The sequence below is a fragment of the Argentina anserina genome, chromosome 1, assembly GCF_933775445.1.
Source record: "Argentina anserina chromosome 1, drPotAnse1.1, whole genome shotgun sequence".
NCBI lineage: Eukaryota > Viridiplantae > Streptophyta > Magnoliopsida > Rosales > Rosaceae > Argentina > Argentina anserina.
Window position 1 is genome coordinate 15,208,245 of NC_065872.1, and position 14,960 is coordinate 15,223,204.

The window sequence follows — 14,960 nt, forward strand, 5'->3', positions numbered from 1 at the left end:
CTAAGGCAGAACAACACACACAAGTCTTTTACCTAAAAAGGCCGCCACAAAGACAACACTACAATCCACAAAGCTACACACGCAATAATCATACCGGAAGGTACATTTTCTTCCCTTCCGGTAACAACAAAATAATCACATCACAATAACGCCGGAAGGTACATTTTCTTCCCTTCCGGTCACACAACATAGAAGCAATTCGACTATACAAATATTTCATCCAAAAACCTCCAATTTACCGAGAGGTACATTTTATTCCCCCTCAGTCCCATCCTCCATAGTTCAATGAAAACCAACTAAAAATACACAATATATTTCACAATATAGTAGTTTTATATACTTAGTGATAAATATATGCATATCATATTACCATTTAGATATACGTTTATAAATCACCAAATACATACACATTTATGTTCAATCACACAACAAGAAGAAAATATATAAAATCTAAGTTCACACGTCTAGGTAACTAGACCAAACGTGAGGTTTACTCACCTTAATGCTTGCTTTCACTTCTAACTCAACAAGTCGAACACTTGTTTCCAACTCAAGCACCTAAGTTAAACAAAGCTCCACTTAGTAAAAAGGAACCAAAACAACCCAAAATATACACACTTCATAAAATTCAGCATTCTACTAAGGTCACCCAGGCCACACACTAGTGGCATCCACTCCAACCACTTCACTCTTTTCTTCTCTTACTTCCGAAAACCAACCTTTCCAAAATGTCACAACTTAACTAAACAACTTCCCCAAACAAAACCATAGCACTCTCAAACATCCCCTACTCTCAAAACCACCAAAACATCACCAAAGATAACAACTAACTCAACTTTCCTTACTACAATAACACTACAGCCCTGCTGCCCTCAAAATCATACACCCTCATTTAACACAAAAATGACTTCACACCTTCTTTCTTACCAAAACAGCCCCTACAACAACCAACCTATTTCAAACAAACCACAAGTATCTCAACACCCAACTCAACTACTTCAAAATCAGCAACAAAGTTTGATGACTAACTACAAACACAACTCACCCCTTAAATCTCAAACTACATAACTCACTACTCCTCACCAGCTAACCAGTTAAGGGAATGATCTCCTTACCCAAAATAACTCGTCAAAAAGAAGGACTGCTGGGGTTGCAGTTGAAATCCCCTCTTGAAGCAGCAGCTGCAAGTTGATTTGTAGCCCAAGATCGACCACCTCACTCACGTAGACACTGTCTAAGGACAGCAAGGGTCAAAACAAGGTGACCCCGAGCCCTAGACTCACTGGCAACCGAAGATGTGATGGTGGTAGAACCGCAGCAACTTTCCTGGGAGCTGCAGTGACTATTGGCGTCGGAGAGTGAGGTGCTGCTGTCCCTCGCTTGCAGCAGCAGGTAGCACGGTTCCAAGAAGTCTGAAGGCTGCTGAAACGGTGGCCGGAGGGAATAGATCAGTGGTGGAGGGATTATCCTAGAGAGAAAGAAGAAAATGGCTAGGGGAAGAAGAAAAAGAAACTAAAGAAGAGAGATAGGTTCGGTGGAGAAGAAGAGAGAAATATCTAAATGTGTGGATTTCCCATTCTATCCTTCTCTGTCTAGTTCTCCAAAATCGGAAACCAATCTTCCAATCATGATAACTCCTTCTCCCGACTTCCGAAAATTACGTGCCGAATATCTACGAACTCGTTTTGACGAGCTCTACAACTTTCATGATGGAAGTTTTCGGAAACGAGTGACGGATCAAAAGTCAACTCTTGAGTCAACCGAATTAAATCGAAAAACGACTTAATGGTTCTCGAACCGATTTCTACTTCGAGTGAAGGCTTTTTAAAAGACGTAGAATATGGATATAACCAAAATATCATTTCATTAATCTCCATGAAATTACAAGAAATGAATAACAAAATTCGGATTATTACATTCTACCCCCCTTAAAGGAATTTCGTCCCGAAATTCTCGTGCACTACTCCTCAAACAACTGCGGGTATTTAGCCTTCATGTATGCCTCCAACTCCCAAGAGGCATCACCCTCATCATGGTAACTCCACAGCACCTTCACCAACTCTACTTCCTTCCTACGAAGCTTCTTGGTTGATCTATCTAAGATGCGTACCGGTTCTACAACAAAGGTGGCATTCTCCTTCAACTTAAAGACGATATGATCAATCACATGTGACTCATCCGATACATACTTTCTCAACATAGAGATGTAGAAGACATCGTGCACCCCCGACATGCTAGGAGGTAAGGCAAGTCGATATGCCAAATCTCCCACTTTTTCCAGAATCTCAAATGGCCCAACATACCTCGGGGCTAACTTCCTCTTCTTGCCAAATCTCACCACGCCTTTCATCGGTGAGACCTTGAGGAACACATGGTCACCAATCTCAAAGTCGACATGTCTCCTCTTTAAATCCGCATAACTCTTCTGCCGACTTTGTGTAATCCGGATTCTATCTCGAATAATCGAAATCTTCTCCGAAGTCTCCTGGACAATTTCTAGACCCATGAGTCCCCCATCATCAACTTTTGCCCAACATATAGGTGATCGGTATGGTCTACCATATAGAGCCTCATATGGTGCCATACCGATACTAGAATGATAACTATTGTTGTAAGCAAATTCAATTAACTTCAGGTGATCCTCCCAACTTCCCTTGAAGTCAAGAACACAAGCTCTCAACATATCCTCCATCACCTGATTCACCCGCTCTGTTTGCCCATCTGTCTGTGGGTGGAAAGCTGTGCTCAAATCCAAGATAGTTCCGAAAGCCTTCTGTAAACTACCCCAGAACTTAGAAGTGAAACGTGCATCTCGATCCGACACAATGGAAACGGGCGCACCATGAAGTCTCACTATCTCAGTCACATATAACTTACCCAACTCGTCTACTGAGTACTTCATCGACACAAGAAGAAAGTGTGCTGACTTTGTGAGTCTATCGACGATCACCCACACTGCATCATGCCCTTTCCTTGTCCTAGGCAAACTTGTCACAAAATCCATAGAAATCTGTTCCCACTTCCAGAGAGGAATAGATAAAGGCTTCAGTAACCCTGCGGGCCTCTGATGCTCTGCCTTCACTCTCTGACAAGTGAGGCACTTAGACACATACTCAGCCACATCCTTCTTCATCCCATTCCACCAAAAATGCTTACTGAGGTCCTTATACATCTTGGTGCTCCCTGGATGCACCGTATATCGAGATCTGTGTGCTACACGAAGAACCTCTTCCTTGAGATCCGCACAATCCGGAACACACAACCTCACACCAAACCTCAAACCTCCATCGGACCCTACTATCCACTCAGAAGAACAATCATCTAACGAATCTAACACAAGGTCTGCCAATCTCGCCCGTGAGAATGGATCACATGCTTGACCTTGAATGATCCTAGAAATCAGGGTAGGCTGTACAGAAACACTACCAAGAAAGGTTCCCTTCTCACCCCCTGACTGCACTAAGTCAGACTCAGATGTTGTCTCAAGCATAAGCCACTCTTGAACCATGAGAGAAGCAATTATGCCTCTCGGTCTCCTACTCAAGGCATCGGCAACAAAGAGACTTACAAATGACCAGACAACCATTGGAAATAACAATGGACATCGGCATAGCTAACCAAATAGTCTGCTTTTACTAAACACGATTTGCTTATTCACATTTAAACTTCCTACGGCGGTAACCTATTTCACTTTCAATAAGAACATTCTCACAATTGCTCATTCAAAGTTGACAACAAACTTTGGGAGATCTTCTGCATATTACCAATATGAATTTTAGTTTGAAGAAAACCTATTTATCACAGGCAACTTTTCTCTATAAACTCCAACGAAATACTGATATAGAAAAAGAAATTAAATGTTTGAAATACATATTTAGGCAGAGGAATAAAAATAAGTTTGCTAAATAATTTGGAGAATTATTCAGAAATAATGATATGTTTGTCACAACCATAACTCCCAACGCCAAAAGATAAGTACATAGATCTGATCAAAATGCCAATGCATAATCTGAAGTTGGGAGGGTTGAACACAGTCGCAAAAGCTAATTGAGAAATTTTGAATGAGTTTATCTGGTAATTGCAAAAGATAGTGATTAAGAAACTATTTTACCATATGACAATACTAATCTTACTTTTGTTTACAAAGTAAGAAATTCAGAATTTGGATGTTTGAGTTAATTCCATACTCTAGTTTACTTATGACGAAGACTATCACTTAAATTGATGTTTACCAATTCTTCAGTATATATCAATTTTTATACCGGAAAATGAACTAAGGTATCTACTGAAAGAATCAATGAATGAGAACAACTTTGGTAGAATATGGGTATGTATATACCTTACAATGCCAGGTTGAATTACTAAATACAAACCCAAACAAATCTGACTTTCAGTAAAGAGTTTCAGGTATGTAGCAGATGAGGAACCAAAATTTTCCGAATAACATGACTACTTTAAATACGCGATTGACTATTTAAAATAACACATAGCAATTGAATAACACATCAATTTGAAATACTCAAATAGAAAATTTAAGCAGAAACCTTGTTCAAAGTTGGAAATCAGATGTCATATCAATGCCTTCATTTGGACTTCATTTTCGAAGAGGTTTAGGTTCAATTTGCTTGGACATGGAGATTCAATCTGACAGTAAAAAGGCATCAAAATGTCAGTTCCTGCTTTAGTATCTTAGCTCCATATTTAATATATGAACACAGATTCAGTATCATATAAAAGGCAGATGACACTGTAGTCACAAAACAGAGTTTGACATTCACACATCAATAAGAGGTAATGCAAACTGCCATCAATTTGAGAATTTTCTAGGAACTCGCTTTGTGAATGTACAAAATAATAAAAGACTAAACTGAAAACAAATACATATCTTCCAAACGTAACTCAAGTGGCTGTAAATTAATCATATTATACTTCATTTACAAATTGTTTTCTTTGACAAAAGCTCTTTCATATACGTAAGATTGGCAGTTTCACTAAATATTAAGAAATTGGTTCTAAGCTAGTAAAAGGTATGTAGTGCTTACTACTGGTTTGGCGCAAGTGTGAGCTCCCTTGCTGTACTTCTGTTAATTAGTTTAGATCAGTAAATATGCAGTTGAGTGAGGATGCATTAGAAGTTATCTTTCACATGTACACCATTTATGTATAGCTGAAATAATAACAAAGTTGATTTAAATGAGGAACAAATGAAAAATTCAATGTATAAAAATTACAAAAAAAAACACCAACATATAAACATGAACCTATCATGAACGATCAAAACAAAAATCAAGATCTTAAATTTATCTGAATCACCTGAAGATGCATGACTAAAAACCAAAACAAACCAGATTATATACAACATTCGTTATAACCCAAAATAGCTGGTCTAGCTTGTTCAACTATCATTTAAAAAAATAAATTTGATTAGAATGGAGATCAAATTACCATTACATCCAAAAACTTTGATTAGAATTGAACCTCAACTTTAAAATTGAAGTCAATTCTAAAATTCTATGACATTTATCCTCTGATTAGTCTGATACAACACAAACTTGTCGTCAAACTAATTCCATTTTAGTTCATTGGCATCTGATTTATAAAAGTCAAATTCTACTGTGATCAAAGCATATAAATTTCTTGCCTGACCATTATCGTTGGCCATGGTTTGGATAAGCGACCTAATTTTCTAGTTTTTCTTAGTTTATCAACCGATGAGAAGAAACAAAATAAAATCAATAATCTAATAATCAAAACTCAGACCCTCCTTCATCGATAAGCAAGCCCCTACACCGCAAATTCAAGAAGCAAATTAGAATATGAATTCAACTGGGTTATGAGGAAAGTGAATTAAGCTTACTAACAGAGACGGTTTGGGCCCGAATCTAGCCCCGGGGCTCTTCGTTGGAGCCTCACTGTAACAACTTTGATTTCTCTAATATCGGGGTTGTTTGGAGAGGTTTCTTATATCAAAAGATAGAGGATGAGATATGGAGTAGAATTATATGGTTACATGTGTGGGTTCTTGCTAGGCGGGGAATAGAGTCGTCGGTGTGGTTCGGTGGAGGACATGAGAGAGTTGTCGCGCCGAAGTGAGAAAGAAGAAGAAGAAGAAGAGGCGAACAATAGCATCTTAATAACACCCGAGTGACATTTTACGTTTATACCTTCACATTTCATCCATCTGTTGGCTTTACAACTAAGGATAAAACTGCCCGCACACTGTATAATGAACATTGTCAAGCCGTGAACAGTAAAGTCCACCCACCCTTAATAGTAGGGAAATTTGATATGTATTTTATTTTATTTTGATTTATATGAAAATGAGTACTCTAGTACCATTGTACCATTTCATGAGCTAATTTACCAAGAGGATATTCTTTAGCAAAATCAAAGTTTGGGGTAAAGCAGAGTCTTGAGCCCTGACACCGCTTCATACCAACAACCTCAATCGTCTCAATGCTGCTTGTTCTAGGAGTATGAGCCATCAAACCTTCTTCCATATTCATGCTCATAACGTACCAGAAAATTTTTTCCCTCTATAAAATTTAAGGGTTGTAGGTTCCACGATGCTGTAGCTTGGATTCAAATACCCAAGGCCCAAACAGCCCAAGCCCAAAGAGAAATACAACCCGACTTTATATAGTCATGAAACCCTAATAAGAGAGGCCTCAGTGGTGCTGCAGCCGCGAGAGACCATCATCTCTGTAGCTCTTTCAGGTTTCACTCTCTCAACGATCTTTCTCATTGTCTCAGTCCCGTTAATCTAGAACTGAAACGCATCCCGTAGCTGAACTCGAAGCCCACGTTCATGTTTCTTGTGTTTCTCTGTGTGTTCGTAATAGGAAATTTCTGATATATGAACTGGATATAAGGCTTGTTTATTCTTCCTTGTCGTTTACTTTTGTTCTGTATCGGTTCGATAACTGAGCAGTTGATAATTGCTTGATGAACTTTGTGAATTGCATGTTAAGATTGTTAAATGTAGCGGAGCCGAGACCCTGTAAAGGGAGAACCCCTCGGCAAAGCCAATGGAGTCAACTGAGGCTTTGGGCTTACTGGAGTCACTCTGTTACTTGAATCGTGTAATTTGCAAATAGATTGTGACTGCAAATGTTGAAACTAGTTGTTATGTTGTTCTAAAAGTGATTCATATACTCTACAGGTAAGTCATGGTGAAGCATAATAATGTTATCCCTGGGGAGCACTTCAGGAAGAACTGGCAGGAGCGTGTCAGGACCTGGTTTAATCAACCAGCAAGGAAGACCAGGAGGAGAAATGGTGTCTGGCTGACCTAGTTATATTCTGATTCATTCAAGTTTATATATTATTTGGCTGAATTTGATTTCTTATTATTGTAATATTACCAGCTCGCCAGGCCAAGGCTGTGAAAATCTTTCCAAGGCCTACTGCTGGACCTCTCCGTCCAGTTGTTCGCGGACAGACACTCAAGTATAACATGAAGGTCAGAGCTGGTCGTGGTTTCACTCTCGAAGAGTTGAAGGTTAGTTTCTACATTCTGTTTGAGATCTTTTTGGAGAAAAAAGGTGCTTCTGTTTATGTGTTGTGCTCTTGCTTATCTGGCCATACTATGTTGTAGAAATTGTCTTTTGGAGTTTTCGTAATGATATGCCAGAAACATATGTTCCAGTTTCTCTCAAACATTTCCAGCTTTTTTGGTACTTTGTTAGCACTACTGCATAAAAGCTGTTCTTAGGGACTCAATAATTAGTTTCACTACTGGTGGATATATGATCTCTGATGGTTGACAAATGATTAACGTTTCTATTTTAGGCTGCTGGAATTCCAAGGAAACTTGCACCAACCATCGGTATCTCTGTTGATCATCGCAGGAAAAACCGTTCTCTTGAGGGGTTTCAAACCAATGTTCTCCGCTTGAAGACATACAAGCAGAAGTTGGTTGTCTTCCCAAGGCGTGCTGGCAAGTTTAAGGTAATGTTAAATTGTTTTAAATGGTTTGTAGGAGTAATGATTGTTTGGGAAGGCATCTTAATTATATTTACACTTTATTTCAGGCTGGTGATTCCGCAGCTGGGGAGCTAGCAAATGCAACCCAGCTCCAAGGTCCTCTCTTGGCAATTCAACAAGAGAAACCAGTCACTGAACTCGTGAAGGTGACTGCGGATATGAAGAAAGTCAGTGCATATGACAAGCTCCGTATTGAGCGGATCAATGTCCGTCATGTTGGGGCCAGGGCAAAGAGGGCAGCTGAGGCTGAGAAGGAAGAAAAGAAGTAGAATGCTTGTTCTCCATGGGTTTAATGTTTTGCAAGGATTTCTCAAGTCTTGTCAGAATTTGAAAATTAGCTTTGAACTAATTTCCTGGACATCTCTATATCAAAAATATTAGATTTGGTAATTTCACTCAAGAGTATGCGGAGATTAAGAATTAAATGCCTTTTTGTTATATTGTCTTTCATATTCGTAAAGAACCGCACTCCTTATTTAATGTTGCTCTTCCATGTTGGTAGTGAACCTCGTAACATGTACTGATTAAAAACAAAACTAGATATACACGTAGAACTTGATAAAATACTCTTCTAGCATAGATCGCACACGGCAGCCGCAAAATATGCCAAACCAAGTCGCAACATCTAGTTTAACTTCCAAATACAAAACGTTTTGGCTAATCGAGACTAACGCTTTACGATAACCAACTCTGCAATCACTGGCGCTTCATCGTAGAAGCTTAATTGAAGTCTTTAGTCATGCAACCTCCTAGCCAAGGTAAATGCAGAGCAGAGATATTCAATCACATCTCAGATTAACATAAGTGGCATTTTAGTATTACGTAAATTTACTTACAAATAACTTGTGATTCTAGTCTGCAAGCCATCTTCAATATGGTTAGCACGAGCTTGCACCGATCCTAGATTAAGAACAATAGTCTCAGACTCAACAGTCACTCTTCGGATGATACACTTTCAAGAGCTGGATCGAGCCCTGCGAAAACGTGCAAAGTATCGGGGATATGACACCTCACTTTTATTTGATACTACTGATCTCTTCTGCCTTGCCAGAAAACCTTTCCCAGAAAGCGAATCATACAAATCACCCAGCTCCATCTCTTTCCTGACCGCACCACTTTCTTGTAGAATTCTGGAAGTTGGTACAAAAAGAGATAACAAACAAGAAAGTAAATATAATCGTTATCTAAATGTAAGCAGAAAAAACAATACAAATGAAAACAATTAAGAGGAGCAAACATATGAATGAATTCCAACAGAGTAAAAAAACATACCGCTGCCGAATAACTTTAAAAGCTTCCTATGTTGCATTTGGTAGCCCTGTCTTTGGATCACGGTACCTACAACATTAAACAAATTTGTTAAGCCAACTTATAGCACAAGACGGTAAACCTGACAACCTTGCGATGTATGTTTCCAACATCATTAATCCTCATTCTCATTGTATGCAAGTACTAGAGCAATGTTAAAACCAAGATTGACACTACGCGAAAGTATATACAACATAAGGCTAAGCATGTCAACACCGTGTTTTTTTAAGTTCTTTGTTAATATACCAGACAACTTGGAACAACGTCAATCGGTAAATGCTTCAAAAAATGGCCAAATAATGATTAGACCTTTCTAACGACAGATGCCAGCAACTGAGCAGCCCATAACTCTCCATGTCCTACCACAAAATCTGTGATAGATTCTGTTGCATGACCATCTGTCAGCAGTAAACAAGTTAGTTACCAGAAGCCGTTTTTTCACATAAACAGATGCACAACAGTGAACATGAACGATTGGACTCCTGATATTTATTAGAGAGAGTGATCAGCTTATTATACCAATTTATATTGCACGAAGCATAGTTTTCGGGTTGCAGATTTCCTGAATTAATGCTGATACGAAGCTAACAAGTTCATCCTCGTCAAGTAAATCGACCACTGTGGATCTGTGTTTTATCAAAATAGCATCAAATGCAGCCAAATAGGGCTCGTCTCGTGATTGAGCTTTACCGATCAAATCATACATCATATCTGTAACCTTAGACTTTGCAGACACAACAACAAACTTCCTCTCTGACTCATCATTAATAATGATCTTTGCAACATTATTAATTAATTTAATTCTTTCAGAACCTCCGACACAAGTGCCACCAAATTTGTGAACAGACCAACTGTCACCTTTTGGAAGCTGGACTTCCCCAGCAGATGTTCCTACTGCAGTGACTATTTAAAAATAGGAGGAATCATAGTTCAGAAGAAAAGTCATTCATCCACGGCAGCATTCAAATATCGAATTCAAAGATTTGTGTTGGAAAAAATAGAGATGAACCTGTCACTGATGCAAAGATATTGGTTCTACAAATCTTTTTTCTTTCCAGTCCATAAACAAAGCTCATTCTGAAAGAGACAACATACCTTCCACATTAACTAAGCTTTCGTAGTACTGCAAAATGCAACACTAAACTCTACATAAAATCTTGAGAGCATTCAAGATTAAATTTTTACTTCATAAAAAATCAAACGCATTGCCTTTTGTTCTCATTATTTCACACTGAAACTGATCTCCCAGGTTAAAAATTAAGATTTTACTACATAACCTCAGTAAAGGTTTAAACTTTCTCTCTTGAGTCTTGAACCATGCCACCCATAATCCAACAGAATCCAGAAACTTCCAAGTCTAGTACACATAATTTAACCTTGACTTTTATACTAGAAAGCCCATCAGTAAAAACTCTCACAAGCTTGATGACATTGTAAAGGTAATAGCTTTCGAGTACCTGCAAATAGGAGAAGGCTGATGGGGGAACTAATGCGCGACACTGATTACATAACGCCAACGACGACGACAGCGACGCCATAGAGTCACAATCTCAGACTTGTCCTCTTCTGTTTACATGCGACTCTTAGTTAAACGACGCCGTCTCTTTTCTTTTAATATTTGTTTCAGAATGTCTTTTTGTCTTCTTCTATAGTTTCTGATTCGACTGAGCTTATATATATATAAAGCCACTAGCAAATACGAGAAGAAAGAAGACCACAAAGGCCGAAAGGCTCGACTTTTAACTGAAGATTGTTCAAGGTAACCCCTTTTTCACTTCCATGGTTTCTAGTTTGCTTTACAATGAAAACCCATATATGCTCTAATCAACCCATTTCTTTGTTGGGGTTGTTTTGATAAAGTTGCTAGATCTCATCACAGATTGTATGGAAATTGATAGTCTTGAAATGAAAGAATGGATTCTTTATTGTTTTGTTATCTTGATTCATTGTTGTTCTAATTTGTGGGTATGTAGCATTGTGGTGATTGAGATCAATTTGGGGATAATGAAATGATCGTTGACTGTTGCAGTTTGGTGTCTTTGAAACCCTAAGTGTAGGGAAGGAAGGACCTTTAGTTTGATCTAGGGGTTTAATCTTGTAGGGGATTGAAGCATGGAAAGAGAGGGGAGGACGGGTCTGGAGATTGAGGGGAGGAAAGAGAAGAAGAAAAGGCACAAGGGGAATGGGAAGAAGGAGGGTCTCGGTGTAGATTCTGCTTTGATTGAAGGTCGAGTTGATGAAATGGGAAAGGTAATGGAGGGGGAGAATGGTGACAAGAAGGGTGGGGCTCATGTGACCGGCAGGGAAGGAGTTGGTGAGGGGAAGAAAAGGAAGAGAAGGAGGGAGATAAAGGAGGGGCTTGGTGGAGCTTCTTCTTCAATTGATGCTTGTGTCGGCGAAATGGGGAATGTAGTAGTGAAGGGCTTGAATTGTGACAATAAGGTTGGGACTCATGTGAACGGCAGAGATGGTAAGAAGAAGAAAAGAAAGAGGGAGAGGGAGAATAAGGGGTATGATGCTGTGATGAACAATGTGAGTGATGAAAAGGTCTTCATGGATGATATGGATAAGACCAATGTGGAAACCGAGGAAGAAGTTGACCTTGGTGGTGGTAGTTCAAAGAAGGGAAAGGCAATCCGTGAGGATGAAGAAATGAGAGCGGCGGTAGAATATGAAGATGCTGCGGAAGTGAGCAATGAAGCAGGGGATATGAAGAGAAAAAATGAGAAATTGAAGAAGAGAAAAGTGGGTGGTGAATTGGTACAGAATGTCACAACTAAAGCTTTGGAGCGTGAAGTAAAAAGTCAGAGTTCCAATGTGAAGGAGAAAAGGAACAACAGAAGTAAATTGCTGGAGACAATATCTGAGAAACTGAATGGTAAAAGCAGTGATAGAGAGGATAGCGACAGAGACGTGGACACTATTGATGTAGATGATGAAAAGCTAAGGAAGAATAAGGGAGAATCAGAACAACTTGTTGGTCTAGAGGATATCAACAAATACTTGGAGACTGTTAATTTGGAAGATGGTAGCAAAAGGAAGAAGAAGAATGCTAAGACAAGCAAATGTGTTAATGTAGAGGGTTGCACCAGGAGCACAGAGGCTGTTATGATGGATGATGGTGAGAAAAAGAACACTAGTGGTGTAGAGGCCTCACAGTCTGATGGCCCAAGTGATAAGAAACTAGGTCTAGTAAAAGGTAGGTTTTCAAAAGAAGAAGACAAGATTCTAAAAGAGGTTGTTTTGACATACATTGAAGAACTTGGCTTAGGGGTTGACGGCCTCAACATGGTCCTCCATTGTAGATCCCACCCTGATGTCAAAAACCACCCTGGTGTCCTAAATTGTTGGAAGGTAATTGCTGAGGCCATGCCTTGGAGGCATTACAAGAGTGTATATTCTCGAGCCCATACTTTATTTGAAGGAGCTGGAGAACAGACATGGACCCCTGAAGAGTATGCAGAGGTGAGAAAGTTCCATTCAGAACATGGGGCAGATTGGAAAAAGTTGGCTGCTAAACTTGGCAAATATAGGGTTCATGTCAAGGATGCATTTCGTCGGTTAAAGCAGCAAAATCATAGGAAAGGACCTTGGTGCCAAGAGGAGTACCAGACTTTGTTTGATTTAGTGAACAAGGATTTGCTTATGAGGGCCTCAGAAGAAAGGAAAACCAAGCATGGCATGCTGCGGGGGAATATATGCTGGGAAGCAATCAGTGACAAATTGGGAACTAGAACCAATGCAGTTTGCAGCATGAAGTGGTATAACCAACTTGTATCACCTTTGGTTAAGCAAAAGCTTTGGGCTGATATTGATGACTATAGGCTGCTCGATGCTCTCAGTAAGTTGGAGGCTAGCTGTATTGAAGATGTAGAATGGGATGATCTGCTTGAGCATAGGCCTGGAGATGTATGCCGGCAGCGATGGGATCAAATGGTTAAATACATTGGTGAACATGTGATGGAGTCATTTCCTGAACAAGTGGCAGTTTTATCTAAACGGTATCCTGCTCATTTAATTGAAGCGATTGAGGTCTATGATAGTAAACCGGTGGCTGACTGAGGTTAGTTGGTGACTTGGTGGTATCAAGTAGCTAAAGTACGTCACGCGAGAGAAGTCTGATAGTTTAAACCAGTACTAGACTAGTTTATTTAGCAAGAAATGGCTTCTCACTTTTGCTTCTTGTTTGGGATTATGTGTCCATATGTTTCTGTGTCAAAGGTTGTATTTGAGACGTGATAATCACTAGACAATGACCTTTGTTTTGCAATATATAATATTTTTGTACTAGAAACAAGGAGTTTCTTTGGTATTCTTTATTTGGTTCAATGGTTGATAGCCGTTTAGTTTACAATGGTACAGCACAGACAATGACAAAAGTAATGATGTTGTGATAAAAGTTCCAGTTTTCAAATGCAGCCATTTGGTCTTTCAGTTCCAATATGCTTAAATGTTTCTGCAAGATTCTTCTCTCAATTCTTTAGGATCGAGCATGTGTTAAAGATAGTGATGATGTGTGTCGAGAATCATAGCTAGCTCTTCAAGACCTACAACGATGGAAGTTGTATGGCTTGGATTAAAGAACACTTGCAAGTCTTCCAAGAAGAGGGGTCGGCCCCGTGGGATCAAGAATCAGAAGAAGGTAGGCGAGACATGAGACAAGGGTCTCGCTTCGGAAGAAGGAGAAAACAGCCTCGTTTCAGAGGCAGGATGGGGATAGTTCTCCTACTCGATGTAGGAAAGACCCTGCATAACCTTAACGAGAGGTAGCAACCCCTCACTCTTGTGGACAAATACCATTGGGTCTCTAGGCCTCAAATTAAAGTGATGAATTCTTTTGGTTAGGGTTTTATAGTTCTCAGCTTACTAGTTGAATTAGTCGTCTTTGTACGACATTAGTTTGCTTTAGTAGTCTTATCATGGAGAATGGCTAGTAATATAGTGGTTTTCAGACCACTCTACCTTGACTTGTATAGTCGTATGAATCTATCGATGGATGAAAAAAAAAAAAGCCAACATTTCCTGCAAGGTTAGTTTCATGAGGAAAATCCAAACTCAGAGATAGTCTAGAAGCAATTCTTGAACTCTTTGAATATCCATAACAAAAGGATTGAGTCAATGTGAGCATGTTGAGTTCAAACGATTAATGTAAATGGTGAAATAGAACAATCTTCGTGCAGAAATTATTATATATACTCGCTACATATTTCATGTGGCGTACCCCTTAAAGTTATTAGTCCATTTTTTAATATGTTTGTTTCTGATTAGTTACTTATATGTAAATAAAATTTTGTCATTTTCACCGCGTGGATATTAATTATACAATAGCGTAATATGATTGGCTGAGTATACCACATAACAATATCATGTAGGGCTGGACTTTTTGACACCGAAAAAATCGAAACCGGCCATAAATCGAATCGCACCGAAACCGAGAAACCAAAACCTGACGGAATCACCGCGTCGGTGTCGGAAACCGAACCGAACCTAGCAGTTGGTGCCGGCTATCGGTTTCATGCTTTCAGAAAACCGGTGGAAACCGAACCGAACTGAGAATTGAGATGTAAGGTTATAACTTGTATTTGATGAACATATGTAATCGATCAGGTGCTTATGCAAAACATAGATTTGGTAATAAATATATACATGTAGAGATATGTGATTTT

At 39.2% G+C, this 14,960-nt stretch overlaps 2 protein-coding genes across 4 annotated transcripts; both read left to right on the plus strand.

Moving 5' to 3' along the window:
• The first annotated feature begins 6,653 nt into the window (after positions 1-6,653).
• Positions 6,654-8,386, plus strand: LOC126804758 (60S ribosomal protein L13-2-like). Its single transcript, XM_050532004.1, has 5 exons — positions 6,654-6,717; positions 7,163-7,278; positions 7,368-7,501; positions 7,792-7,950; positions 8,034-8,386. Exons 2-5 carry the CDS (start codon positions 7,170-7,172, stop codon positions 8,253-8,255), a joined length of 624 nt encoding a protein of 207 aa, XP_050387961.1. The 5' UTR covers positions 6,654-6,717; positions 7,163-7,169; the 3' UTR covers positions 8,256-8,386.
• Positions 8,387-10,973: 2,587 nt separating this feature from the next.
• LOC126787777 (uncharacterized) lies at positions 10,974-13,617 on the plus strand. Of its 3 annotated transcripts, none has more exons than XM_050513685.1 (2): positions 10,974-11,053; positions 11,324-13,617. In XM_050513685.1, the coding sequence occupies exon 2, from the start codon at positions 11,407-11,409 to the stop codon at positions 13,354-13,356; it is 1,950 nt and encodes a 649-aa protein (XP_050369642.1). In that variant the 5' UTR covers positions 10,974-11,053; positions 11,324-11,406; the 3' UTR covers positions 13,357-13,617. The 3 variants fall into 3 exon arrangements, with proteins under 3 accessions (XP_050369642.1, XP_050369648.1, XP_050369635.1); XM_050513691.1 differs by having other exon boundaries at positions 10,976-11,053; positions 11,396-13,617; XM_050513678.1 differs by having other exon boundaries at positions 11,018-11,053; positions 11,268-13,617.
• The last annotated feature ends 1,343 nt before the right edge of the window (positions 13,618-14,960 follow it).

Bases quoted from the DNA above. Each gene is read 5' to 3' on its own strand.
- LOC126787777 (XM_050513685.1), top strand. From the start codon at position 11,407: ATGGAAAGAGAGGGGAGGACGGGTCTGGAGATTGAGGGGAGGAAAGAG.
- LOC126804758 (XM_050532004.1), top strand. From the start codon at position 7,170: ATGGTGAAGCATAATAATGTTATCCCTGGGGAGCACTTCAGGAAGAAC. The intron at 7,279-7,367 runs GTGTCTGGCTGA...TAATATTACCAG, and splicing joins GAAGACCAGGAGGAGAAATG to CTCGCCAGGCCAAGGCTGTG. The intron at 7,951-8,033 runs GTAATGTTAAAT...ACTTTATTTCAG, and splicing joins GGCGTGCTGGCAAGTTTAAG to GCTGGTGATTCCGCAGCTGG.